Source organism: Enoplosus armatus, chromosome 12 (genome assembly GCF_043641665.1).
Source record: "Enoplosus armatus isolate fEnoArm2 chromosome 12, fEnoArm2.hap1, whole genome shotgun sequence".
NCBI lineage: Eukaryota > Metazoa > Chordata > Actinopteri > Centrarchiformes > Enoplosidae > Enoplosus > Enoplosus armatus.
This window is the reverse complement of record NC_092191.1, coordinates 9,617,847-9,645,347: the sequence shown is the minus strand read 5'-3', so window position 1 is coordinate 9,645,347 and position 27,501 is coordinate 9,617,847. Positions and strand designations below refer to the sequence as shown.

The following is a 27,501-nucleotide window of genomic DNA, read 5'->3' as shown; positions in this document are numbered from 1 at the left end:
GGTCCAGCTGCTTACAGAGATTTCGCCACCATTTCGCTCACATTTAGGCCTCTAAAACTGCGTAAACGCGTGCACCCGCAAGATTATACCAGCACAATGTCGCTCCAAAAGGACATTTCATCGGACGAGAGTTTGCAAGGTAATGTATAAACGACAAAACCGCTTGTAGCTCACCAGTGTTGATGCTAGCGCTTGGCGATAGTTAAGAAAACACGCGGTAACTAACGTTAAATCAGCTAACCTAGCCTGAGCTGAACAGTCAAGGTATACAGCTAACTAGCTAGATTAAAGCTTAACGTCACTACAGTATTTTATCGATCTGTAAGACGTGGAGAACATTAAGAGCACAGCCCATCGCCCTAGTTAGTTAATGAGGCTTATTTGCAGTGTTGCGAAATCAAAATGCCTTCAAGCCAAGGACAGTCCGTATCCGTTTATTGTTCTACTGTACACTTAGCCTGCGTGGCGGTCCCAACCTATTTACAGGCCAATTATACCGTATTAGATACCCAGATGTAGTGTGTTAAGTGTGTATTTGATTTAAGGGTCCTGGGTTGAGCTGCATTTCAATGGCACTGGCTCCCAAAGTACTAGTCATCACGGAAGCCAGGAGCAAATCCCCACGTCCAGCCAGGAGGGCGACGTGGAGAAAATGCTGCTAGATGCACAGCACGAGTCAGGCAGAAACAGCTCCAGAGGAAGCTCTCAGTGCAACAGGTTTGTGTGTTTGTGTGTGTGTGTGTGTGTGTGGGGGGGGGGGGGGGGGGGGGGGATGCATTGTTTAATACAGATTGTCAAGACGTGGTATACCAAACGTGTGTGACCAAAGTTTCCCTTATGTGTTGTTGGCTTCTTCTCAACAGCCCACTCAGAGCACAGACCCCCCTTCTTATGTGGAGAGGCTCAGAGGGAAACAGCTCACAGGTATATTTGTTGACTGACCTGTATCAAAATGTATTTGGCAAAGTCTAATTAAATAAATGTAGTTTTAAATGGTTCATATGATGTTTTACAGCATAATGTTGTTTTTAAATAGGGTAAAGGTTAGGATGGCCAAGTTGTTGCTGGATGTGTTCTGATAGCATTTGATTATGCACAATTGGTATTTTTAGTCAGATGAAGACTTCCAAGAAAGAAGACGGGAAGTAGAGAACCTGATGAAGAAAAATGCTGACTGGATCTGGGACTGGTCCAGTCGACCTGAGAACAATCCACCAAAGTATGTAGCCAGCACTAATTTGATAACTCTAGTATTTGCTATGATTTTTGTAATTTCATTGGAGATATCTTGATTAACATTATTCCAAGATTTAAGACAAAAATGTCCTGTTTCACAATTATATAGCAAATTTGATGCACATGAAATCCCTACCAATAGGAAAAATGGTAGTAACTACAGGAATAGGAAATTGTTAACCCTATTGTATAAGTATATTTATTTTATGCCATGATTTGAAATTGTTATTCATAGAATGAAAATCTAGTCTAGTCTGTGTGAGCAGAGGTATCAGCATGACATTAGACCGGCACTCATTGAATTTAATGTATTCAAAACTGTGAAAAATTAATGTGCTCCTCTGTAGGGAGTTCCTGCTGAAGTACCCTAAGCGCTCGACCTCTCTCAGCATCAGGAACACCAGCGTCATGAAGAAGGGAGGCGTTCTCTCTGCTGACTTTCTGAAGCTTTTCCTTCCCTCATTAATCATTTCTCACATACTTGCTGTTGGCCTCGGGTAAGCAACATCATTTCATCTCTAAATGGCAATATTATATTATCTGAAAAACTAAAAACACTTAATAGGAACCTGTAAGGATAATTACTGAGGGATCCCTTTAGATCCATTTAAAGCCCAAATTTTTGTTCACATACAATTATATATTCACATAAATTATGGAAAGATTTGACATACAGATGAAAAATGAATTTGGTATTTGTCAAATAATCATACATGATAATATAGACATGTTTTCCTAACATTTAGAAACATCACTGATGCAAAAAGACCTTTAACTGCACCAACACAACATGAATAATTTAGTGGTTGTCTAGTGTTAGTCTCTTTATAAAACAACCTGTCAATTATTTTTAGAGTGATAGATTCCAGTCTTGTGTTGTGATATTTGGTGGTGGGACAACCGTATTTTTACACTTATTGTGCTATTTATGAAACTTGATCTTACTTCCATGAACCTCTAACATTTGCAGAATAGAAAAGAACATTATTACCAAAACAAAAAAAGAAGCACCACAGAGAACAACAACATGTTGATTGTTCAGAGCATAGCAAGATCGGATAAATGGTTGGAAATGTAGCCAGTGGCAACCGATAATGCTTTTCGTGTGTTCAGTGTCTCAGATTTAATGGGTAAACGATAAAAGTAAACTGCTAGTATGCTCCGGGCTTTGTCCCTAACCCTGAGAGTACAGGTCACTCAGTTTGGTCTGGTGTGTCCCAACTATTTTGTCTTAAAAAATGCAGAGAATTTGCTTTATTATGAAATTCTGTTAAGTACCAGTGCTAATTTGTCTCGAGACCACTACTCCAACAGAAGAGGTTATTTTTTTCTAGTGACAAACCTACGGTTATGAAGTAGAGGCATCAAGTCCCTGCTTTAGTGTTTTTTCTTCTGTTTATTTTTTGTAATACATATTTTTGGAGAATTTTTTTTGCATATCCTGCTCTCAGCACCATCTTATTTTACGTTTGTCTCTCTCCTTTTTAGGATATATATTGGGAAGCGTCTAACCTCCCACAACACCTACTAAGTAGGATGGTGGTGTTACGACACCATGTCACCTTGACGTGACCATCTTGGCATGCCTTAAAATGGGACCTTCTGAATATCAAGGGAGATGTGGCCATGTGACACGGTCTAATTTGATTGAGTGCCCCACGTTACCCGCACCAGTGTGGAGAGTTGAGGATCTGTCATTGCTGTTTCATGGTGTAAACACCTGAACACAACAGTGACCAATCCTCTGCTCCTTGCTGTAGTCCCGTGTTTCAGCCTGGAGATGACTGTTTTGCTGCTTCCTGCTCCTTAAATCTGCACGTTAGGGAACTGATATATATTCGTCATTGCCTTTTTCTTTTTTGTAATGAGAAATCACTTAAGATATACTGTCAATAGATTTTTTTTTTGATCAGCTGTGGATCATTGTCCAAGGGATCATTAGCCTGGTGTTTAAGTGATTGCATCCGTTGATCTATTTGTGCAATTGTAAATTGTGATTATAAGAAAATCAAATGCGTATTAAAGCGTGTATTAAGCATTGATATGGTCCATTTTGTTCATCCTACACAAAATATAGGTTGGAAATACACGTATAGATTTACAAACCATTTATAACGTAGAAACATGGAGCCGACTGTTAAAGGAAAGGACCACATGCAGATGAACACAATTAAAATTTTATTGAACTTTGGTCAAAATAATAAACAAGTGAATACATTGCCACCATGTTAGGAATCAATGGACAAAGACAATGCATTATTATGTGTTTGTTTTAATGTCAGTATATGTTTTGTGTAGTCAACCTTCGTTTCTGCATTCACAACTACGGAGATAAGATCCACATTTGCAATACGCGGTTCAAATTTGGGTGACATCCCTAATAAATGAATAAGGGCACATGTATGAGGCCTGTCTGAATATCCTACTTATTACATGATTCGGAGGCACTCTAACACATAAACTGTATGGTGTGCAATTTTCCTCCTTTGTATTTTCATAGACAGCCACATATAGCAGCAGTATATGAGGACATAACTCTATAAAATAGGATTTACAAATAATGCACATGAGGTTTGTAAAACGTTTGGGGACATAACTTGTAGCTGTCACTGATAGAAGTAGGTATTAAGGCTGCAGATTCCCTTTGTCCTGGGCCCCATCTTGTGCCATGTAGTTTCCAGCCTGCATCCTAAAACATGGTCAAAAACTAGAAATGAATCTCTTGACACAAACACATTATCAGTTGTCTCCAACAGTGGTTCTGAAACTGGTAGCCCCAAATAGTATTTCCATAACAAGTTTGCTTGAGATCTGCTCAAAGACAGTGGTGTGACTGGACATTTTTCCACCTCTCTACAACATAAAAACATGCAAAGCAATAAACATGTTTTAATACATACTTCTAAATTTAAAAACACATCTGTAGTTTTAGTTTCTTTTATTATGTGGATGACAAGGTGTACTTGAGTAGATACAGTCAGTGAAAGTATGTCACCGTATTGACTGGGGTAAAGTAAGAGGAGGGAGGGGGGAGAAAAGAAACGGGTCCACTTTCCAAATTCATGGCCTCTTCCACCAGTAGTTTGGCCTGAATATATGGCCAATGGGGGAATGTTACAGTTAGGCTTATTGGCCATTAATCCGTGCTTCAGAGGGCCCAAAATCTTTGAGATGATGTTACAACTTTGACAAGACGTCATTTTAAGGGCTTCCAAGAGTTCTGTCGTTAAATCATGAAATGAAGGCTTAAAATGTCAACACAAACACCAACGTTCAAGAGTTTGACCTCTAGGGAGTGCCATTCCGTCAATTAGACCCGAATTGGGCTTTCTGGGTCAGGGGGGCATGTTGATTGCCCTGGTGCCAAAGGCAAAAACAACCTAAGCTCAGACTCAAAATAAAACAGGCCTATGGATCAACCTCCTGTGGCAAAAAAAGTAGACACGTGCTTTCGAATTCTTCACCAGGAGGACAACAAGGCTGTTTCTTCTTATACAGATAGACAAGTAGAAGGCTTAACTACACAGGTACGGTAAAAGCCCTATCCTCTGGAGCCCCAAATCTTCTAGTTGATTTTGTCCTGGAAAATGTACAAGTTGTTGGTGGCTGCCACAGCTATCACGTTATCTTTGGGGTGCCAGGCAGTATGGAGGATCTTCTTGTTGAAGTCCAGGCTGTCCACGCTGATCTCATCCTTCTTCCTCTTGCCACCAGTGGACACTTTGCGTGGCTTGAGAGTAGCCCGTGGTTTGCTGCTCTCCCGGGACGCCTCCAGTGTGATGTCCCGCCTGGTGTTGCGGTCAAACATTCGGAAGAAGTTGTTGTAGGAGCCGGTCATGATGGCACTGATGGAGAGAGAAAATTAAAATGGTTTGTCTACATTAACTTGAAAAAACAACCCACGTCACCAGTGATTGATAAATCAAATGTATTATTCAGGAACACAAAGTGATAAAATACTCTTTAAAAGAAACCACAGGCCAGTAGCAGGTGAAATGCTATCCTATGCAAGAACAAAGACACTCACCTGTCACTGCCATTCCAGCAGCACTCGAACTTGTCAAAGATGCAGTCATTTTCATACAAGGAGCAGAGTTTACTGCGAAGGTATTCATGGACCTGAAAAACAAAACATATTACTTAGCCTAAATATTCACTTGAGCCTAATGTCTTCATCTGTATGGATATATTTAAGTGTAAAAGGGCTCATCCAGCTCACACAATACTTGGCCTGAACATTGCACTTTAACCCCTTGTTTTAACATCAGTGAATGATGTGTTCAGAACTGCCCTCAGGTCTGTGAGGCTACTATTTTTGAGAGTCACAAGGAGCTTGCATGCCATTTGCTGACATATCCTTTTGTATTTCTGTATGATATTTTCATTCTTACCACTGAGCTTCATAGCATTTCATTACTAGCTTCTAGAAAATATTCCGGCAAACGTTAATGTGAATATACAAAATGGAAAATTAGGAATAAAAATGTATTTGCAATTTGTTGCATCACCTGATGCATTGTGGAAATTACGCTGTTTAAAGCCTTGATCACAGAAAGCCAATTAAATGCTTTTCAGTCTATGTAATATATATCTCATGTAAGGCCAGAATCGAGCTGTCACTGGAACCAGAGAGATCATGTTTAAAACTCTGTAGTGCTTCTTTTGTTCTCACACGGGATTCATGTCAGTTATATGTGAAGTCACTAGATAGTTTATGCACCTGATACGTCTCCACTGGCCTGTTCTCCATGTTGAGGTCCCAAACTTTGACGGAGAGGTAGTCACGTGTCATCATATAGCGTCCGCTGTGACTGAACTTCACATCCGAGATGGAGGAGATGATCTCAGAGAAAAAGGATCGGCTGCTTGGATCCTCAGGCTCCTCAAAGACTGGGGAAAAAAAACCAAAAAACAGAAAAATCCTCACAATTCAAATCATTTCCAGCATGAACTTAACAATAACTCCAAATACAGAAATCTTTATTGGTATTTTAGCAAGTCAAGCAACACATCTATCTTTTTAGTTGATCAAATAATCATGTACAATCTAGGACATTTCAAATAATGAATACCAATCTCAATTTATCAGATCCAAAAATAATGTCTTCAAACGTATTCTGTCTTACCAACATTATCAGTAATGTCATTAATAATGTATAAAAATGAGAAAAGCAGGAAATCTAAATATTAGATAAACTGTTTATAAATGTGTAGCATTTAGAAATTACAAATTGAGTATCAAACTTTTAATAAATTATTTTCCCACTAATTAACTGACTAAACACTGCAGCACAACAGTGGAGGTACTTACACTTTGAGTGCCTATCGCAGAGTGCCGCTGCTCGCATGTCACACAGGCGGATGGTGCCTTTGCTACTGCTGTACACAAATACATTGCATTGGTGTGGATGGCACTCAGCAGCTGTGATTACTTCTGTCAGTTCCTCCATGTTGGCGGGCTTGATGTCTACAATATCTGGGAACACACTGTTAAGGAACTAGCAGTCTTATGCTTTCATTATGATACATTTCAGAGACTATTGGCCTATAGGTCACACATATATAAGATCTGTTTTCTGATGGAGAAAAAGGATACTAAAACTTCTGTCTGTGATTTCCAAGTGCCATAGATTTATTCTTAGGTCATCTGCGGAGAGGTACGTTTCATGATCACTATTTACAGAAATGGAATTAATGTGATAGGTGTGCGCATTTGCAAAGATCCTCCGTGGGCTTGCTTCTACCATGAGATCCATTGGCATCAGTACTGGTACCTGAAATATACAACATGCACCTTTTAGATAAGATTTTATAAAAAACATAAAAAGCCAAGATCAAATTTAGACAGATCTGACGTATGATTTAACATACCCGTAAAGAGGTGATTCTAAAGGGGTCTCTGAGTCGTCCATCTTCATCTTTCAGGTTGTAACCTTCTGCTCGTTTATCTCTTTCACTTATTTTCCACAATTTGATAGTTTTATCTGTCAAGAACAGATACGAAAGTTGTAAAATGTAGTGGTGAAGAACAATTATCTGATCAAGTCGGATCGGATCAAGTTAAGTCACAGTTTCAAATTGTAAAATCAACAAATAATCAAAATAGATAAGAAAGTAAACTCTTACCATTTGTCGAAAGTAGAAAGTGAGCAGCATTTTGTTGGGGTAGCCATCTTATTTTATTAATTTTTTCCTCGATTTCTAAACTTTTCAAATAGTCAAATTCTGGCTCGTGACTCTGAAAAGTGCTATAGACGTTGTATTCTCCGCGCAGGTGTGGACGATTCTTAGACTGAAAACAAATATTGCAAACACAAGTCAGAAGGTATACACATTGTCACTGCAACACAGTCAGCATATAACCTCTGACACAATGCTGTTGAAGAAGAAATGTATCAGTCAGTCCATATGAATCTTACCTCCTGTTCATGTTGAAATATCACTACTCTGCCTCCTTTATCTCCAGTTGCAAGCAATTCTCCAGAATAGTTGAACTCAACTGTTGAGATTATGTCAGCTGGAAATGGACACAAACCAGAGTGAATCAGACTTTAACGGTGATAGTTCTGTTGACAGCTAGAGTAGCGCTACTGTGTATGGAGTCTGGTGCCAATGATATTCTTCTAACATAAAGCATCAGCCACACTGACAGCTAAACACAAACACCCATTCATGTATGAATGAATGAATGAATGAATGAATGAAAACAAGCATGATGTCACTTGACAATTTATGGACGCAGCACATTGACGTCATGGACACGGTCGCTCCCCTTTAATAGCTTAGCCACCACCTAGCATACAGCTAGCTAGCGACATACAGTAATTTACAGAGGAAAGGGCGTTTGAGCAGCTGATCCACAAACAGCCTTACGCCAGTCACGACAGTTGTCTTATATTAAAACCTGTGAGACCATCTAGCTATCGTGCATCTCACGTGAAGCCCCCAGAGCATCATCATCAGACCATCTAGCTAGCTGCCCACCGTTTTAGCCTAGCCGCCAAGCTAACGTTAGCAACATACCTTCCGCAACATCTTCATCTATCGCTCCTTTCACTTGTGAGAAACACCACTGAAAATCATTTCCGCCTGCAACTCCTGTAAAAAGAACACAGCGTTAGTTTGTATCTGATTCGCATTTCGTCTGGCGATTAAATGACCTGACAGTGACACAGTTTGACAACTAGCAACTTAGCTTGCCAGCGCTAACGTTGGCTAACTTGCAGATTCAGGCCATCACACACACCAAGTGAGGTGGGTCCTTTTCCTCCCTTCAGAAGTAGCTTACCCGCCATTGCTTCATGTAGCAGCTCTTGCTGTACACGGCTTCCAATACCTAATCAACCAATGCGGCTTGCTCGGGGAAATAGATAGCATCCACAATCAGTGTGAAGACTCGGGTCCAGATCTGTCAAGACCACGGAAATTATCCGTGATTTTTTTTCTTCCAAAATGGCGCACAGTACATGGAGAAATGACGTCATGCACACATGCCACATCCTGGCTCCATCCATCCATCCTCCTGAGCATCATACTAGTAGATGTGCATTTAGTCTTTATTTTCTATGCATTCAACTTTATTTCATTACATTACATATCAATACCTGCTTATTGAGCCTGCTAAAGCCGATTCAGCTGTACTGTGATGGGTGGGACAAATACAATGTACATATCAGGATGTAGGTATTTTGATTGAAGTTGAAGCAAACGAAATTAAATAAACAAAAAATATCCAGCATAAATTTTCTTTCTAGTTTTATGTTTATAGGTCAGGTGTGTTTCATGAATTTGCTGGGTAATTGCTAACATTCTTCCAGAGATACAAATAAAACACATAAACCTCTATTTACAAACTACACTATTCATGATAAAACTTTTTTCATTGGCTTGGTTGAAGTTGATGTTAGGTATAAAGTGTGTCCTCACTCAAAATTGGATGACACCTTCCAAGCACCCCAGCTTGCATTGTATGGTCAGTGGGTGACATCTAGTGGGGAAATGATGGAACTCTAGTTAATTTTTGTTTGGTATGTTGCACCTCCAATGGTAATAAACTGAATGTTCATACTTAACTGACACTAACAGAGGCCTTTTGTATTGTTCCACTCCATCACAACTTGGTCTGTAAAACCTGACTAATCAAACAAGTCTACTCAAAACACAAGTAGTGTTAAAATGTTAAAATGGAACATTTTAGTTTCATAGTTTGAATTTTTGGCCTGTAAGAATAAGGATTAATTTGCTGAAAAGGCCATAACTCTTATAGGCTTGACCACTATAGCATGTTATTCCTATAACCCTACAGGCTGTAGGCCTACCATATAGATGCCATGCATATACAATAAGGTATTACAGTGTTTAAAGGACATTTTGTGATTTTGCATAATTCAGAAAACCATCATTGTTTCCTTTTTAGTTTATCACAGTGGACATAGTTTTGATCCCATAATGTCTATCTATCTATCTTTTTTCCACATCTTTTCAAAATGAAAAAAACATATTTATTTTGGTTGATTTAGTCTGTCAACCAAGCACCTTCTTTGTATGATTTCAATAATGTAATGTATTGCTTTTTTCAAATTGTGGATATTACATTAGGGAACAAACTTTTCAAATGCTGCTCAACTCATTTCTGCTCAGAATCCGCAAGTATGCCAAGTATATGTCTATTTTTGTTAGCAAATCGCAGTGCAATATACATATATATATACAAAAATAGATGTTAGATCTGTGTATTGTTTTTAGTTTTATGCTTATTGTTCTGTAAACAGCACTCTCTGAAGGGTTGGGGTTGTCAAGAATTGGGAGGAGAAGGATAGCCCATAGGGGCTGATTGTGCAATAAAAAAAGTCACATTCCAAAAAATAAAAAAATGGCAAATGCTGATGAAGTGTGAGAATATGTAATATCTGGGCCACATTTCAGTGGATGAAATAGAATAAACAGAGATGTGTTCTTTTTAGTGCACCAGTTGATAGAAACATACTATTCTAATATATAATAATTCTGCTGAAAAGTGAAATAAGGTGCTATGTTTGCCTAGTTGCTTACATTCTCTTGCTTTAATCTTTATCCTAAAATAGCATAGAAGCCCGAAAGTAGTCAATAACAAATGATACTTGTTTTTAACCAAATATTACAGGTCACATGTGTTTTTGAAGCTAGTCTGCACTGACTTTAAGTAACTGTGATTACAGGCTCTACACAGTGATTATATTGTCTCCATAGTGCTTTTAAACTTGTTTGTTTTCTGCATCTGCAGATTGTCCTGGAGGTGGCAAGTGAATAGATAGGGATGCACCTGGAAAGACCTGGCCAAATCCCACCAACACCTTCTCCCCTGTATCTCCCGAGCCCCACATCCCTCTCATCACTCACACAGCGTCCCTTGGGGGGAAGAAGAGCAGACGCCTGGAGGTTTGTAAGACTATCTATCTATCTATCTATCTATCTATCTATCTATCTATCTATCTATCTATCTATCTATCTATCTATAGACATACAGGTATGCTTGCATAGAAATATATACATTATACAACCTCACCAGGTATTTTAATTTGTGTAATTTGTGTTAATTATACTTTTTACAGGTGTTGCTGAATAGTGTCGTTAAACATAGTTAACCTCAGCATTTAACATATACTTGTTTATTAATCCCATTTGTAGTTAGTAGATGTGGGGATGTTCGCTTAAAATTAAAAGTAGATGGTTCACCAGTGTTTTGTAAAACCTTCATTATTTTAAGAACCACTTGAACCTCTAAAACATCCTTGACTCCTACATGAGGAGCCCTGTGTAGTTCCACACATCACTAAAAATGGGTTTGCAGTTTACTTTAGCTTCTACCTCTGGAACAAATTGTGTTGCTGTCTGATGAGGCAGCGCAGACATATTTGTTTGGCTAAAGTAAGTACAAACACTGATTTGAAAGCATTAAGTAGTACATATACTATACTAATGGTCAGATCAGAATAAAGGATACTAAATACTGCTTTTTAAATTCAAAGAAATGATTGAAACAGGTGTTTTTGAATTTTACTTGCATTCTACTGTTTAATATATACAGTATTATTCTTATAAATTAGAGGGAAAAAAATGCTGCCTTGACTAATAGTGTGCTATTAAAAACATAGTGTGAAAGAGAAACATTTTACTTAAGCCTAATTTGTGATTTAATAAATTGTACCGTTTAATTGTTGTGTACATTGTATTTTTCACATTCAGTGTTGTGGCTGTGACTGTGTGTGAGTGTGTGTGCTGCCGTGCCGTAGCTTCATCAGGTATAAGGAGAGGTGTTGACTTTATTCCGAGCCTCCAGTAACACCACTGACTCTGATAGTTCCCCATCCCTGTGGGAATTCATTATAAGACAGCTAGAGGCTGCTTGTGGATGGTTACTGTGCTGCCCGTATGTTAACTTGTCGCTATCGCGCAAGGCAAACATGTGGTGCAGCTGCTTTCTCTGGCTGTGGGCAACCTGGAGAGATTGATTGGTGAGCCTTCTGTTTTATCCAGGATCAGGGCCACATTCAGTAGACATGGTGCCTCCGGAGAAGCAGCCATTTTCCCCAGAAAATATGGCTCATTACCAGCACAGACAAAATGAAGGTATATTGACTTTTTAACATCTTGCAACATACCTATTTCTGGGCCGTTTAACAGCAAGCATTTGTTATCCAGGAAATCTTTACTTCCTTTTATTCTCATGCAACTGAATACAAAAACAGTCCTGATTTTAGCACGAGCTCATTGTGTTCAAGCCACTGCTACTGTCCTCATCTATTTAAGTTTGAATCTACACGCAGAGGCACACGTAAATACCCATACACATGAATTTGCACCCTGCACACACAAACATACCCTTCCCCCACATTTGGTCCATCAGACAGTTTTTAACACAAACCATTGGCCAGTGGATGTGTCTGCTCTGCTCAGGGGCATAAGCTCTGTCCAGACCCTCAGTCTTAACTCTCTCTCTCTCACACACACTCACACACACAAACAGCAAAGACAAACACAATCAATTATTCAGGACTCTTGTTTTGGCTCATGTGTTTTTTCTTATTATTTCTGTTCTGTTGTTTCTATAGCATCCTCTGGCAACCTAACAGCCAGGAGGCCCGATGAGTGAGATATGAGGCCTGATGACTTGAGGTCTCTGTATGTCTTTGTAATTTAGATGGCAGAGTATAATTTGCATGCACAGCCTTCTACGTTGCCTCATTGTCTGAAGCAGATTATCCTTGCGGCTTTCCACAACTGAGGGTTGTCAAAGACCTGGCTTGGAAGACGAACCTTTGTCTCTGTGTTTATTTCTCCCATGAGTGGAAATTTTCAGTGTGGTCATTCAGTGTAGTTAAACCTCAGACTGAAGCACACAAGTGATCAGTGTTAATAGCACACTGTCCTTTGTATTATTTCTTTACCAGATGCACCTCTTCGGTAAGGCTCTATACCTACAGTGTATATTTTACATACAGGGGCGGTCATTCTTCAGTGTGCAAATCTGTGCACTAGATGGCACTATGGCACTTATTATTCAATGCCAATAGATAATTTCCATTTTGGAGACTAAGTATGCACTGCTGACACAAGTGATGATCACAAACTGCTTGTTTTCCCCGAGCTGATGTTGATATTATCCATATCCACTCACATTTATTAATTAACTGTTGTGACCTTTAAGCACAAAGCAATTGTTTAGATTTTGACTGCCATAGTTTCAAGGGAAATCCAAATGAAAATACTGAATTGGAGTAGTGTAGAAGTTTCCAGTTTATCTCCAAGTCTCTAACTCGACAGATTTTTTTTTAAAGGCCCAAGTGAACATCAAACAAAATACACTTGAATCAATGAAAACAGAAAAAAAAAATCACATTGAGGGGATATATTAGATGTGAATCCTTGCAGCAATGATGTCCTTGTAACAGATCATATTGTAAATAAGATGGGTTAAATTGCACTTGTAGCTTCCCTTCAAACAGTCAGGCTATTCTCTCGGGGGGACAAGAGAGTGCTGCAGACTCTTCCTCTAATAACGCAAGACAATGAGATCCCAGCTCATAACATAGGCCTCCACTATATAGAACAAGTATTGGGGGCTTAGCAGCTAATAAAGTGGCAAGTCTTCAAATCCATGTCAGAAGAGCAGAGTGCCACAGGGACCTTTCATAACACTTGTATGTGCAGGTTCAACTGCAGTGTAAAGGTTACACATCCACATTGCACTGATCTAACCTGATGAGTTGCCTTAAGCTCCACAAATTTCAAGGCTGTGTTTCTTATTTAAAGAAGCAGAACTGAATAATTCTCTCGCTCTCTAAAAGATGACAGGCGTCGACAGGAGTGTAGAATGAATGTTTGAGATGCAATACAAAATCTACTGTGTATCCTCTTCTCAATTAAGTGTGCATGAAGCAGTGACAAAGTTTAAATCTCTTTGTTCAATTTGATTTAATTTACATTTTGTTATATATCTGAGAAGCCTGTTTTACCACATATTTTGTAAGTAGGGTGATTTTATTTTTCAATATGAGCGAAGATTATAATACACATCAATTTTGTTAATTGAATCATGCTGCCCTTTGAGTTCACAAAACAGTCTCAGTAATTAGCCTTGATTGCCTGGTCTGTGTTTCATAAATGGTCTCTCCCGCTTTCTCTCTAGTGAACCTGTCCTTCACTTGAGCACAGACACTCCTCCAGCATTTCCACCCACTTTGTTTGTGAGTCTTTGATCCACAGTATTCCAGTTAAAGTTACACCCATGTGCTGCAAGTTGAAACTTTCAGCATTGTTGCTCAGGGGAACCTTATACCCGTGGCGCCTTCTGCTTTTGTCCTTCCCTTTAGCAACAGAACTCTCCTATGGTCCCGGACAAAAGACTACTCACGACACCATTTTATGATCTCTGTGATGATACCGTTTGCTTCTCTTGCTCGCATGTTACCTTGGTCTGCTCATCTGATCCGAAATGTTAATGTCAAAAAACATCGTTAAGGGCTCTCCCATGAGACAATTGTTGATTTGGAGCAAAGGATGATGAAGTAAGGAAAGAAAAGATTTTAACTGCAAACAAGAAAACCAATTTAGATTAGTACTTTTTCTACATGTTGCACAATAACATAAAAGTGTAAGAACACGTGCCACCGAGGTGATAATTGAATCATAAAACCAAAACTCTAATTTCTGTTTGTTTTTTCAGTTAAATTGATGTGCGCTATCAGCTGGACTACACTCATAATGCTCATTGTGTACAGTGGAGGATTGTGTCTGTGCACACGTATGCATAACGTGGATATAAATTAGCACGTGTGGTAGTACGTGTACTAGAATTACACATACACGTTAAGCCTAATTGAAGCAAGAATTAAAACCGTTTTCAACAAAAACAATATAATCTGGTGTATAAAACACTTAAAGGCACAAACAGCAAATACAGTATATTAAAATGGAGTCTAAAGTGCTGCAATGTCTTGCCTCTCCAGTCTGTCTAATCACTATGTGAGTGAAACATTCATGGTACACTAGATCAGTTCAATATTTAATTTCTCAACAAAGACTACATGATGGAACAGATGCTCAAACTTTGTATGTTTCTCAGGAGAGCAAAACTCACTTTCATGGAAGCTATTGAGTACAGAGATTCTGATTGTGTACAAGCTTTGTGTTGACTTCTTTGGGCTCTTCACCTATGCACTAAATGTACAGTCGCGGATAAAAAGATGTTCAAACATACTAAGTGTGCATAGTGAGCCAGTGCTCAAACCATGGACTGAATACATCAATTGTTTACATCCAGGGGCACTGAACTCATGTGTGGAACCGCATTAGTGATGCACCAAGGTTGGCCTCTGCCTCCATGTCACATTTCAAGTGAAAATTTGACTTGGCATGTTTACATAGGATTTCTTCATCTCCCTTTTAAACCCCTATGGGCAAGCTGAAGGTGAGGGGAACTAAGATTATTATCCCCCGTTTCTCTGAGGAGCTTTTCTTTATGCACACCCTCACAGATGTCGACATTTGGTTAGGCGGTGTACATAGAAGCCCCAGATTATCTAGCGCTTCAGGAAGTCTGTTTAGCTGAAGTTAGGAGTGGTTACTTTCCTGCACCTTTCTAATTTAAACCCTTGTGTTTTGTAACCTGGAGACCCCTGTACTTAGTCATACAGTTGTGTTAAAGAGCATATAATAGGAAAATATTAGTGATCGAATATTGCTGTCCATTCAAACACACAGGTCTTAGTTGTAATGATGTTCACAACTCGTGCAGACGTAGAACTAGTCACAGGAAGCGTAACAGATGGTGTACTATATGTCATAATGCTATAAAATCCAACAGGAATTGACAATTGAAATCCCACCCTGGAGTTTGCCTCTTTTAGCTTTGGCATAATCTTCTCAGGATTTCAATTGCAAAGTCAAAGAGAATAGTCTAGCACATGGGGACTAGTTATCTGGGGCAAATGCGGTCTAAGGTTGACAATGCAAAGGCTATGTTTATGTGCATCACACTTGCTATACTGAATGTTTCCCAGAGTGCAAGAACATCCTCCCCTGAATTCTATTCCTCTTCCCACGTCCCAGTGCTGCCGTGGAAAGTAGGCCAAGTGAGCACCAGGGCGTTGCTTTTTTAAGATGATCAGTTTGTCAGTGTGTTTTTGTGTGTGCTCAGGACGGCTATTCATGTGGCTTGACTCTGTAGAACAAAGACCAGCATTATACAATTTGCAGCACTTCCAATAGCAAGGAAGAGGGAGAGGTTGGAAAATAGGGACAGGACAAGTGTGGATGAAACAAAGACAAAATCTGGCTTGTACTCTAATTCATTTACTTCCTCTTTTCCACCTCTTTGTTGCAGCAAAAAGGTCCCCTGCCAGTAACACTCCTCTGCAGGATCATACTGTACTCTGGCTGGCATGGATTATTTTTAGCTATTGCTGTGCAGCTTTCACCTTGACTCTCTCTGTCTTGACATCATAATTAACATTTCTGTTAATAGTAACACAGTTCAATATTAATAAGGATCTCTGACTAAAATCAAAATTCAGCTGTAGAGCGGTAATGAATTGTGCTGCATTGCTCATACATGAGACACCTTGCCCATCACCATCACACTTGTATTGCCTTAATGATGGAAATCCCTTTAGAAGTAATCAGACGCACTGATGCAACATGTAGAAAATATACATTTTGATGTGAGTGACTTGAGAATGATTGGACTCCTGCAGGTGGGGCAGTATCACTATAAGTTGACAGTAGCTCCATCACAGGGGTCAACAGGCAAATTAAAGTTCTCTTGAGGACTGAGGCACTGCTGCCGCCTGTGTGGTCATGCACACGCACATGCGCTCTAAAAAAAAAAAAAGAATGAAAAAAACAAGGTTAAAGCTGATGCCTCCCGTTTTGGAGGCCACGTTGCCCAATGCAACATGTGCTCAAATCATATTTATTGATGAGATTTTTAAATGACCTTCGAAGTCAGATTTTCTGCACTCGTTCTTCTGAGTGTCACAGTCCGTTTGGTATCAGTGCGCCCATATTATAAGTTAATATGTTCGGATTTAGGGCTGAATAATCAAATTTACCTCACGTCCATCATGTGAGGCGGCCTGATAACTTTTTTAAATAAAGGTATTTTTTTAGATGGGCCCACAAAGCAGTGATGGACACAATCAAGACGGGGCTGTGTAAGAGCGAAGGTATTTGGTCATGTGTATTTTGGTCTAAATTTCCAGGGGATATTTTAGATGTTAATAGCCCTGAAGTGGTCTCGGTTTCTTATTTAATTTCTCTCGCCTTCTTTAAATGTAATTCGCCCACAGACTGCGCCGCGAGGCTCTAAACCGCGCAGAAACTCTCTCATCATTTCCACAGCAGAATGGAAATGCAAATCGTGCGCACGGGCAATGCCCTTGACAGAACTCACCACTGCACACAATTAACATGAGCACTCTGACAGAAGTTAGTGACGAAATGTGAGGTCACTGCAGCTGCGTGTCAGATAACATGGCCGTGTTTATTTGACACAGTCTTACATTAAACGCACCAAAAAAAAAGTTATATATGTGGACTGTAATAATGATAATAATAATAATAATAATAATAATAATGTGGCTTGTCGATTTTCCGCATGGAAAACAATAACTCGCCCTGCTCTCCTTAATCTTTTTTCGCTCTATAAATATGTATTTTTTTTAATTGAATTGTTTTATTCTTGTGTGTTTTTTAAGAATTCTCTTGCAAAATGTTGTTTCATTATTTGAGATAATTTGTCCTGAACATAAACAGCCATTTATTTTGGCCGCTCGCGGGGCTGGGGAGGGAGGAGGGGGGTGTTAGATAAACCTATGTTGAGATTTAGCTATCTTGTCACTGAGGAACACAGCTGCCTCATATCGACACAATGATCTCAAGTGTAACCAACGAGGGGCGCTGTCCGTCTATCAGCTATAACTACTTGACACGAACAGCCTACATGATTGATCTCATCACTCTTGGCCATTTGTGTTTTACCCCCTATAATTAAAAATAACGCATAAGCTGTGTTTTAATATGATATTTGAATATGTCATGTCGAATGTCGGACGTGCATTTATTATCAGGCCTAACGCTAATAGCTTCTGGAGACAAAGTTTGCAAGGAGGCTGCCATTTGTAATGAGGAGTCGAGCATTTTACTGATTTAATTTAACGAAATATATTAATTATGAATATTGTCTAATTTTTCCCACTTATGAGAGAAACATGTCAATACACGACTGTAAACTGAAGTGAAACACAGCTACAAGTGATGTGAATTTAAAAACAGGCTGCACATCTCACAGTAAAGGTGGACTCGTTTTTTTGAGCGGTAGCTTGCACGTGTCACATAAATAAATGCATTTTAAGTTCAACCATATAAACAAAATATTATAGGTCTAAACAATGGAATCAACTATGTTGGTTGAGTTGCTGTAAACAATAAGTGGGCTGACTGCCTATTTGTTCCATATGGAACTTTGGATGATGCGTAACTGTAGGCGTATTTGATTAATATTTAATCGAAAAAAGATCACTTTAAAACAACCTCTGTGATAAAGCCGTGAGCGAACTTGCTTGGTGGGTGCTAATAAGATTTCTTTTTCTCCTCCCCTCTTTTGCCAATCAATTCATTAGGAAACAATGCAGGTGAGCATAATGAAAGTGTTGTCCCAATAAAGTGCATCGATGGACAGCTGGGCAGCGGCCGGCTGATTGACTTTGCCTTGACATCTGGGAGGCCCGCTGGCCCCTGGCACGCGTATAGGCTGATGTCGCCATTTACATGCAAATTTAAGGAGATCATGAGGGCCTCGCCCTGTAAATTCACACAAAAAAGAAGACGTCACCCTCAATACGGAGGAGGCTCGTCCCGTCGAGACGGGAGGTCTTCGAAGTCATCGTGTACATTTTTATTGGGAGCCACGCGTCCCGAGGAGTTTGGTTTTATATCAATGGTCAGGCCCAAATCTGTGGGGGTTCATTCATTGTGGCCATTGAATAGAAGAATGAGATAACAGCCCCCCGTGTCATCAACCGGTCATCTAAATGAGCATTCAGCCTGCAGGCTCAACGCGGCCAAGAAGCACAGATCAGGCAAATAGTTTGCACTTGTTTCCCTGCTTGTCACCCATCACTTACCTCCTGCGTGCAGTTGGGAAACAGGCTTTTTATTTTTTAGGTGAGAAATTAGAAAATGTGACTAAGATCCTCTAATTCCACGCCCGAGCAAAGTTTTCATGCACGCAGCCACTAAAACAATCGGGGATCAACATTTCCTTTATTTTGATGCTAACATTTCACCTAATGATGGAGAGCGCATTTTCCACGGTGTAAGCCCACCACGCAGATGATCCCACAGAATGAGCTGAGACGGATTCAGGCTCCGCGCCTCAGTGTGTGGAGCAGCTGACTCCCTCTCTCCACGTCCAGATGGCTCCTGCACACAGATTTGCATTCATTTTCCTCTAATATCTTCTGAAATAGCGGGGCAGCTGCATTTGTTGTCAAATACGGTTTAAAACTCCCTTTCAGGACAGCATCGTTACCTACGTGACGGGTGTGGAGATCCATTTTCCCTCTCCAGTCAACAGTATCAGATCTAAGAGGATTTGTCTCAAAGTCTCCTAATTTGATAATCAGATTTAAATCGCCTTGGTGCGTGTAATCAGGGGTTAAGTTCTAATAAGCGACTTGAAACTGTGCAAAAAAAAGCATAGTGAGTTCTGTGCAAAAAAGATATTTGCAATCTCGGTAGAACAGACAAAACATTTACAACATGCGTCTCGGTTTGTTTCATCTAAGAGAAAAAAAGATAACATTTTTTACAAAGGGCCCCTTTGAGTTTTTCCTGATATTTTTTCCCCCACAAATTGAAACTTGGATTTCTCTTAAATAATAAAAAGTTTAAAAAAATCCACACCCTCATTTTGTGACTGGGCAATTTGGCAATAGATTGTGTAGAGGTGAAAGCAACAGCTTATAATTCACTTATCTTTGGCAGCAGCTATTAACCCTCAGCACCAGCTAGATAGATTGCTCAGGATATAGCACACATCTCTCTTCCTCGCACCCTCCCCTCTCTCCCTCCATCCTCTCCTCCTTTTCACCACTAATGAACCGAATTGCCTGCTTGCCCCTCTCGGACAGAGTCGGACATGTAGGCAGTTGGCTCTTTAAAAATGATTAAGATGTTTCTGATTATTACTGATTTTACAGGACGTGCATGAAATAAAGAAGACACAGAACCATGGATTTCCTGAAGTTTGTTTAATGTCACGAGACACCGTGGCTCTGGTTTTTAGCCCACAAAAAGAGGTCAGAAGATCTGACTTTATCTTCTGTAAATGGCACAGTGATGTGATCGATTTGTTTTCACATTACTAACATGGTTGCTAAGAAACTATGTTTTCAAACTTTGCTCATATTCTATGATTACCGCAATAAATAAAGAAATGCTCTGCTTTGCGATACACAGCAAAACAATTGGAAGTCAATCATCTGTTGTTAAAAATTCCCCATGAAAAGTTAATGTAAACTAATAGATTTATAATCATGTCTGATTCTCGGAAATCAGCGTCATATTAATTACATTTTAATTCCAGTAAAATAACCCGCAGCGTAGAGATAAAAATGCACAATAAAAATGTAACCTACCAGCTATATGAAGAAACATGATCTGCCATTATTGAAATATGATGTATGGCCTGTATTCACGCAGCTATTGAGATGCTTTCGATACGTTAGTGAACAAACAACCTCATCAAGTCAATTTGTAATAATAATAACACATTTAATCGAATAAATATGTCAAGTACTATTCATTTTAATCCAATATAATAAAACTAATCACGGAAATTACTATCATTAGGCCAGCTGAAAATAATAAGCAATGAATCCTGAATTCCGAGTTATTATTATGTATTATTTTTTTATTTTTTTTCCTCATTATGTGTGATGGTTACACCCGGTTGAATTTTCCATATCATTAAAAAAATCAAACTCACCACATATAGGGCCTAAGCAAGAGGAAAAGTGGAGCGAATGAGTGTTCTCAGGCTGCTGCACTATAGGGCTGCACCCGTACAGTGGAGCGCCACTGCCTGACAGGAACCGTCAGAGCTCCATATATGGTCAAAACCACGCCCCTTCAGCGTCATATTCTGACAGCGCCTCTCCCGTGGGTTTAGAGTTTTGGCTCCCGGGAAAGATTTCAGTCCTCGGGGAAAGAGGGCTTAGTTTTGCATGTTCCCATCCATCCTGCACGACGCGAAAGGGCCCCTTATCCACCTCTCCTGTGTACTAGGAACACCTCCACTGGTGATCAGCCTTTGCCTGTGTTTGTCTTGTGGAGAAGCAGCAGCACCTTTTCAGGAGTGGGTTTTTTATTCAACAAGAAGTCCTGAAGGTTTTGGATGCGGTGCTTCAGGGATGTGGGCACTTTGAGAGCAGCATCACCCACAAACACAAACAACTGCCATCGATTTTTCTGTGAATAGCACAAAAAAAAAGAAAAAGAAAAACAAAGAGGAACAATAGCAACACAAAAAAAATCTTGTCTATTGAACAATTCACTTTTCCAGTCTGTGGATACCGCTCTAACTAAGTACAGCACTTTGAGAATTGTTCACATCGGACGGACTGAAGAGGGAGGCAAGACCTGTGGACCGGGTTTTCCCTCGCAAGTCTGAATCGGCTCTCGCTACTTATCCCGTGAAAAAAACCCCTAAAGGATAACACGCTTGGACGTTTATTTTCCCTAATTTCGCAGGAGGCTCTTTTTCACGCAAATTGTCCTAAATGTTTGGGATTCAGGAAACTATACCGCGGGGTGGGACGACGATGAAGGAGGAACCGCTGGGTGGACTGAACTCGGTCCGCTCCTGGATGCACACAGCTGGGGTGGTGGATGCAAACACAGCCGCCCAAAGGTACGCATGCCAAAAGCATCTGATTTTTCTCACGCATTCCCTCCTCATCATATCGACCCCTCAATCCCCTGAATACTCTGTATCAATTACGGTCTCCCAATAAATGCCCCCCCTTCGGCTTTCCCTTCTTTCATTACATCAGATTACCCATTATTGTGACAAATCAAGAAATCTCCCCCGTACTCAAGCGTGCTTCTGCATCTCCAATGTTTCCATCAGCTTCTCCATCATCTAGTATCCCCGGTGTCCGGTGCTTAACCGAGATGGTCTCTTGTTTTCTCCCCGCAGCGGTGTCGGCTTGGCACGGGCACATTATGAAAAGCAGCCCCCTTCCAACCTCAGAAAATCCAATTTTTTCCATTTCGTCCTGGCGCTGTATGACAGACAGGGTCAGCCCGTGGAGATCGAAAGGACAGCTTTTGTGGACTTTGTGGAGAAAGAAAAAGTAAGCGGTGTATTTTAGAAATACATGCACCCCTGTACATAATCAGCACATGTATCGAAATTATGTTCTCTGAAAAGGGAGTGGGTTACTAAGGGGACGTCACGTGTAATATTGATTTAAAAAAAGCTCAATTGGTTGATGACAGAGAGTCGTTTTAACAACTAAAGCTGTTTCTCTTCTTTTGCACAGAAACTATAAATATATATTTATTTTCCAACACACAGATATGTGGTATAGTGATGGGCAGTTGTTTTGTTGATGTTTGATTTTCACAAACTGTTGTCTCCTGCAGGAACCAACCAGTGAAAAAACTAACAATGGGATACATTACAAACTACAGTTATTGTACAGCAATGGTGAGTAAAACTGTCTTTAATATTCTGCAAACACGTGCAAATATATCAAACACGAGTGTGTCTGTCTGCTTAAAACCACATAATGATAATAATGATACTACTAATAATAAAAGCAGTCTGATAATTTTATAAATGTGATCACTGTCTGAGCTGTTATTATTATTACACGTTGGGCTTTCTGTTGTTTTTATTTATTGCCTACAATTCCTCCAAATTCACGAGTGGTCTTTTTTTTCTCTCCCCAGGCGTCAGAACAGAACAGGATCTTTACATACGGTTAATCGATTCCATGACGAAGCAGGTAAGCTGCTGTTACACTTGTTTCTACGCGCAGTGCAACATCCATGGTTCACCTGTGCAAAACCTTAACATGCCGTGCAAATTGTCACCCATGAGATACATGCAGCTCACGGTTTTCAAAAAAAAAAAAAAAAATCTGCTTGCAAAATGCAGTTGTTGCACAAAATAAAATCAAACTACCGATGTAACCAGAAGAGACAGCTTCCATTTTGACTGTTTACGTTTGGCCATATCATATTGCAAGACTCTAAAGTCAATTCTGCCAGAGTTAGGCTTCTTTGCAGGCTCAGTTTGTCCAACATTAAAATTTAAACACTATGTCTGCTCCATATGATCTGATTTGACTTTCCCTGCAAAGAGTCAGAGGTGACGCTCTAAACATATTTAAAAAAAAATTGCATCAAGTATTATATTTATGAATATAAATATAGATATTTTTTGCAGAGGTGCATTTCATTCAACTGCCTCATAAACATTTGAGTGACTCTTAACCCAGAGCCCAACGCACAAAATGTTATTATTAAGTCTTAATGCACATTTCAAGCCAAACGCAAAGATTTGCAAACGTAATTATAATTATGGAAATAAAATCAGACGCAGTTATTTCATCTCTGCACCTCACTTTTTGTTATTAAATGGAGGGTTTATTGCAGAGCCTTCTGAATAGAGCCGTGAAGCCTGGACCACTGGTCACAGACAACATTCCTGTGCGAATGATCCGAGTCAATGACGCAGAACAAGCAATTTATGGATTTCTGTTTCTACAGCTGCAAATAGCGACATAAATCAAGCCAATATAGATAATCGCCAGGAGAAAAAAAAAATACACCAGGTCAAGTAGGACAGCTTTTAAACGCGTGAGAGTGATGCGACCTGGTTCAGATATGTCACTTTTTCAAAGTCACTCTCTCCCTCAAATGTGCCAGAAAAAAAAAATCATGAAAATTATTAATAGCATCAAAACATAAAGAAATAACACGCCGTTTATTTAATTGCATTTTATTTGTTTTTGTTATTCCTGAAGTATTTTGTCAATAAGAATGTGGCGCTTTTGCCTGCGTTTTACACTTGGTGCCGGTTCAGTATACGAGGGAGTGAAGTGTCTATCCTTAGAAATGGAAGAAGGAGGGAGGGATCGAGGGAGGGAGAGAAGAGCGGCAGAACTGATAGCTCCACGCCATCTGTTTCAGCCAATGCTCAAAAATTACTCAACCGTACCGCCAGACACCGCTTTTTATCCACAGAAAGATCATTGTTAGCGGCTCAAAATAAACAACAGATTGCCCATTAACACTTTCCCCCAAATATCCCCAGATTATAAGCATATTGATGACACTTCTATTGGATCTCTCCTTATGAAAATCTCTCTGTCTCTCTCTCTTTCTCTGTCTGTCTGTCTGAGCCACAGGATATTATCTAGATTAATAAAAAAAAATACAATTTATTATAATCATCAGAGTCATTACCATTAATTTTGTAATTACATTTTTTATTGTTACTGCCAGTAGAAATATTGTTGTTGGTATTATTCTCATGATTAGTCATAGTTATTTTTGTACTTCTTTATTTAAGTATGTGCCATTGATGTTTATATTAATTAATATAATTTGTAACACGGGGAGATTGCTGTGATTATCTTAACCACATTTCTTACTTAGCCTTTGCACTCATGTAATATATTCTGTTGTCCTAACATCATGTGTATTCATGCCCTGATTTATTTTATTAAGTGCAAAAATAGCAGTCTAATTATTTGTGAATTTATGGGAATTAATATGTGTTTAAGAGATGACTGTGTTTTCACTTTATTTCCATCTCATTTCCTTTCAAAGGCCATAATATATGAGGGCCAAGACAAGAACCCGGAAATGTGCAGAGTTCTTCTGACTCACGAAATTATGTGCAGGTAAGCGTTATTTTGGCTCTGTCCGTTTTTGCAGATCCTGGCAAAAAGTAATTCCCTCCCCTTCAATAAGTTTTGACACTCATGATGTGATGCAGCAATCCAGACTGCCCTGTGGTCCTTCAGCAACCACAGTGAGAGAGAGAGCTGCTGTCATTTCTAACTTTGATATGATGTGATTCAACTTTGATATGAATATGAATATGACAGTGAAAATGAACTGACTGTCTTCTTCAGTGAAGGGAAATTGAATGTATAATAAACGGTCAGTGACACAGTACACAAGTGATGTTTTTTAATTTGTAGTTTATTTCTTTTTTATATTTTAAGAATTGTATGTCATCATGTAAGCCTGCCAGAGACAATGTGCTTGCTGTTAAGTTATGCATAGACGTTGCATGCTATGTATCAGTGTTTTTTATTCTTTCTAGCACTGAGTCAGTTCTCGGTTGATCCCACCTGTCAACAATGATCAGCGAGCCTTTTAGCGTCATTTAACCACATAAATCTCAAGCTCTCATATTGCGCTGCTATTCAGCGGTGTCATTGATACTAAAAGGAAAAACGCCTTTTGTTGTTATTGTTGAGCTCAGCATGAGCTTTGTGAACATTGAATTCGGATACTGTCGGTTAACCTCTCCTTTGTTGCACCGGTGCATTGTTCAAGTTACTGGTTGAGAGCAAGTGCAGCATGAGAGCTGAGAATGATTTGTCTTTTTCCATGCATAAACTCATCACTCACGCTCAATTTATACATGCATCCATCACTTATTTGTGACACGTTGAATATGCTCGAGCTCTAGAGGTAATATTTTTTTTTTGTCAAGAAGAAGTGCGTTTTGCTGCTGAATAAAGAACTACTTTAGCTGCTTCCTATTATCAGATAAGAACAAGAACAGTTATAATAAGAACAATCTTCTGATATCTTATCTTATTATATCTCATTTTTTTAGGCTTGTAATACACTAGTTTCTGAATTATGTTTTTGCTCTAATACTTTGCAGCGCCTTAGCTATAAAACACATCTTTATTATTGCTGCTGGAAAGTCATGTAAATCAGACATATTTGAATAGCGTGTGGTTGACTGACAGTAGATTTGCACAAAATCTTTGTTTTTCTTCTTGCACCATATGGCATAAATCAATCTTATTCACATGTGTTTATATGTTTTCATTTCAAATGGAAGCTGGAATGATGTATTTGTTTATTTTTGCAGTTTTGATTCAAGTCCCAATCAAAGAAGTGAGAGGCAGCTAGCTATAGGCTTAGGGAGGAGATGGTTGAAACATGTGGTGGAAGATAGATTAGTGCTTTTGAGGCCATAATTGATAAATGCCCCGCAGAAATATTGGTTGAGGGTGGCACCTTGCATCTCCCTCAGAAATAGCAGCTTGGCAATTAGAGGTAAACAAAAGCTGAAGCTGTGAAAAGTGACTCCCCTGCCTCCTGGCCCAATCCCCACTCCCCTCCCCTCCAACACTAAGCCAAACAACACAACATGTTGTTTTCACCATTTTTATCAGCCATCAGCATCAATGGAATGGATAGATTGAGTGAAGGAAATCTCATGGCCATTTTTTTTCCCGATATCAAACCCACTCCAAGGCACTTAATAAATGTATGTGGTTTTGTGTGCATTATTTATTTATTTTTATTTATTTAGCAAAGTATTGCTTGTTCTGAAACACTTTGTCTATGTTCCCATAGCCGATGCTGTGACAAGAAAAGCTGTGGAAACAGGAACGAGACTCCATCAGACCCTGTGATCATTGACAGGTAGGCTGTGCGCAGCTTCTTCTGTGTTTGTGAACGGGGAATGAGTAAGTGAATGAGTGTCTGAGTGACTAAATGGATGAGTGACTGACTGGATGAGCAGGCACATGGATGAGCTGGTGAACAAATGAGTTCCCTCCCGGTGTGCCAGACGGCCCAGTTGGGCTGACTTGCATCTTAGAGCCCACAGTGTGGGAACTGTGGGTGATTCTGTGTGAGTGGCTGAGGGGCGTCTTTCCCAGGTACCTGTGCACCGAGGGGCGGTCACCACCTGGATAGGGTTTGTTCAATCACAGGTGGTTCAATCACTAGAGGATCATGCTGGGAATACACCTAATTAGCTTAGGCAACTTCACATTTATTTGGCTGGCTTCCCTTCTTTGTTTACGACAGTGATGCTTACACTGTCAATAGTTGTTTTTCATTGACTGTTTCCTTCTCTCAAGTTAGCTGTGAGCTAGATGCCATTAAAGTTTCGTTTTAGAAGGGATAAACATTTTATGTCTGCTGTTTTGTTCTGCACCTTCAGGGAAGTTACATCTGCCACATTTATATTACCTTCATCACTTTCTAAAGAGGGAGGATAAATGGTCTTCTTTCAGGCATTGACATTTTCCTCTCACTGTGAAACTATATGTCCTGGTCAGTCTGAATATTTCTAGGTAGTTAGCGTGTGTGTGTGTGTGTGTCTGTGTATGGGGGATATAGGGGTGAGGTAGGGGGTGTAGTTTGAGCGTCGATCTCAATGTAACTCTCACCACGTAGTAGGGAGAGACAGCAATGCTAATGTTTGACTAGCCGGAATCACTGTTTGCTTAGTGGAGAATGCCTGGTATCTGACAGAGGGGACAACTCTCTTATTAGTAATCAAATAGGGCTGAGCAGTTGTTGCTGCCACTCCACTCCAGCGGCTTCTCATGCATCAGGAAGTAGGAGCTGGCTGCCCTGGGAGCCTGGATGGATTACCAGAGCTACTGCTGTCTGAACTCAAACTCACACAGACACACACACACACACTCAGACGAGGACACAAAC

At 39.7% G+C, this 27,501-nt stretch overlaps 3 protein-coding genes across 7 annotated transcripts in view; 2 read left to right on the top strand and 1 right to left on the bottom strand.

Annotated features, from left to right (window-relative positions):
• Nucleotides 1-3,278, top strand: bnip4 (BCL2 interacting protein 4). Its single transcript, XM_070915498.1, has 6 exons — nucleotides 1-139; nucleotides 546-717; nucleotides 864-924; nucleotides 1,113-1,219; nucleotides 1,584-1,733; nucleotides 2,725-3,278. The coding sequence occupies exons 1-6, from the start codon at nucleotides 97-99 to the stop codon at nucleotides 2,765-2,767; spliced, it is 576 nt and encodes a 191-aa protein (XP_070771599.1). The 5' UTR covers nucleotides 1-96; the 3' UTR covers nucleotides 2,768-3,278.
• Nucleotides 3,279-3,401: 123 nt separating this feature from the next.
• Nucleotides 3,402-8,663, bottom strand: LOC139293863 (serine/threonine-protein phosphatase 2A 55 kDa regulatory subunit B delta isoform). Its single transcript, XM_070915496.1, has 10 exons — nucleotides 8,525-8,663; nucleotides 8,260-8,334; nucleotides 7,656-7,753; nucleotides 7,363-7,528; nucleotides 7,108-7,220; nucleotides 6,833-7,010; nucleotides 6,548-6,712; nucleotides 5,957-6,126; nucleotides 5,264-5,355; nucleotides 3,402-5,081 (listed from the first exon to the last, which is right to left on the bottom strand). The coding sequence occupies exons 1-10, from the start codon at nucleotides 8,529-8,531 to the stop codon at nucleotides 4,802-4,804; spliced, it is 1,344 nt and encodes a 447-aa protein (XP_070771597.1). The 5' UTR covers nucleotides 8,532-8,663; the 3' UTR covers nucleotides 3,402-4,801.
• Nucleotides 8,664-21,557: 12,894 nt separating this feature from the next.
• ebf3b (EBF transcription factor 3b) overlaps nucleotides 21,558-27,501 on the top strand; it is a 65,387-nt gene continuing 59,443 nt past the window's right edge. For all 5 annotated transcript variants that reach the window (XM_070916516.1, XM_070916515.1, XM_070916513.1 and 2 more), the window contains exons 1-6: nucleotides 21,558-21,688; nucleotides 21,977-22,133; nucleotides 22,426-22,489; nucleotides 22,735-22,790; nucleotides 24,622-24,695; nucleotides 26,401-26,469. In XM_070916516.1, coding sequence (XP_070772617.1) covers nucleotides 21,558-21,688; nucleotides 21,977-22,133; nucleotides 22,426-22,489; nucleotides 22,735-22,790; nucleotides 24,622-24,695; nucleotides 26,401-26,469 — 551 coding nt within the window. The remainder of the gene's footprint in view (nucleotides 21,689-21,976; nucleotides 22,134-22,425; nucleotides 22,490-22,734; nucleotides 22,791-24,621; nucleotides 24,696-26,400; nucleotides 26,470-27,501) is intronic.

What these genes read in the sequence shown, in the direction of transcription:
- bnip4 (XM_070915498.1), top strand. Translation starts at nt 97, where the DNA reads ATGTCGCTCCAAAAGGACATTTCATCGGACGAGAGTTTGCAAG. An exon ending in CAGAGGGAAACAGCTCACAG is followed by an intron (nt 925 to 1,112) that starts GTATATTTGTTG and finishes TGGTATTTTTAG; the next exon opens with TCAGATGAAGACTTCCAAGA. An exon ending in ATACTTGCTGTTGGCCTCGG is followed by an intron (nt 1,734 to 2,724) that starts GTAAGCAACATC and finishes TCTCCTTTTTAG; the next exon opens with GATATATATTGGGAAGCGTC.
- LOC139293863 (XM_070915496.1), bottom strand. An exon ending in TTAGAATCACCTCTTTACGG is followed by an intron (nt 7,011 to 7,107) that starts GTATGTTAAATC and finishes TGTATATTTCAG; the next exon opens with GTACCAGTACTGATGCCAAT. An exon ending in TGCTGGAATGGCAGTGACAG is followed by an intron (nt 5,082 to 5,263) that starts GTGAGTGTCTTT and finishes TCTCTCCATCAG; the next exon opens with TGCCATCATGACCGGCTCCT.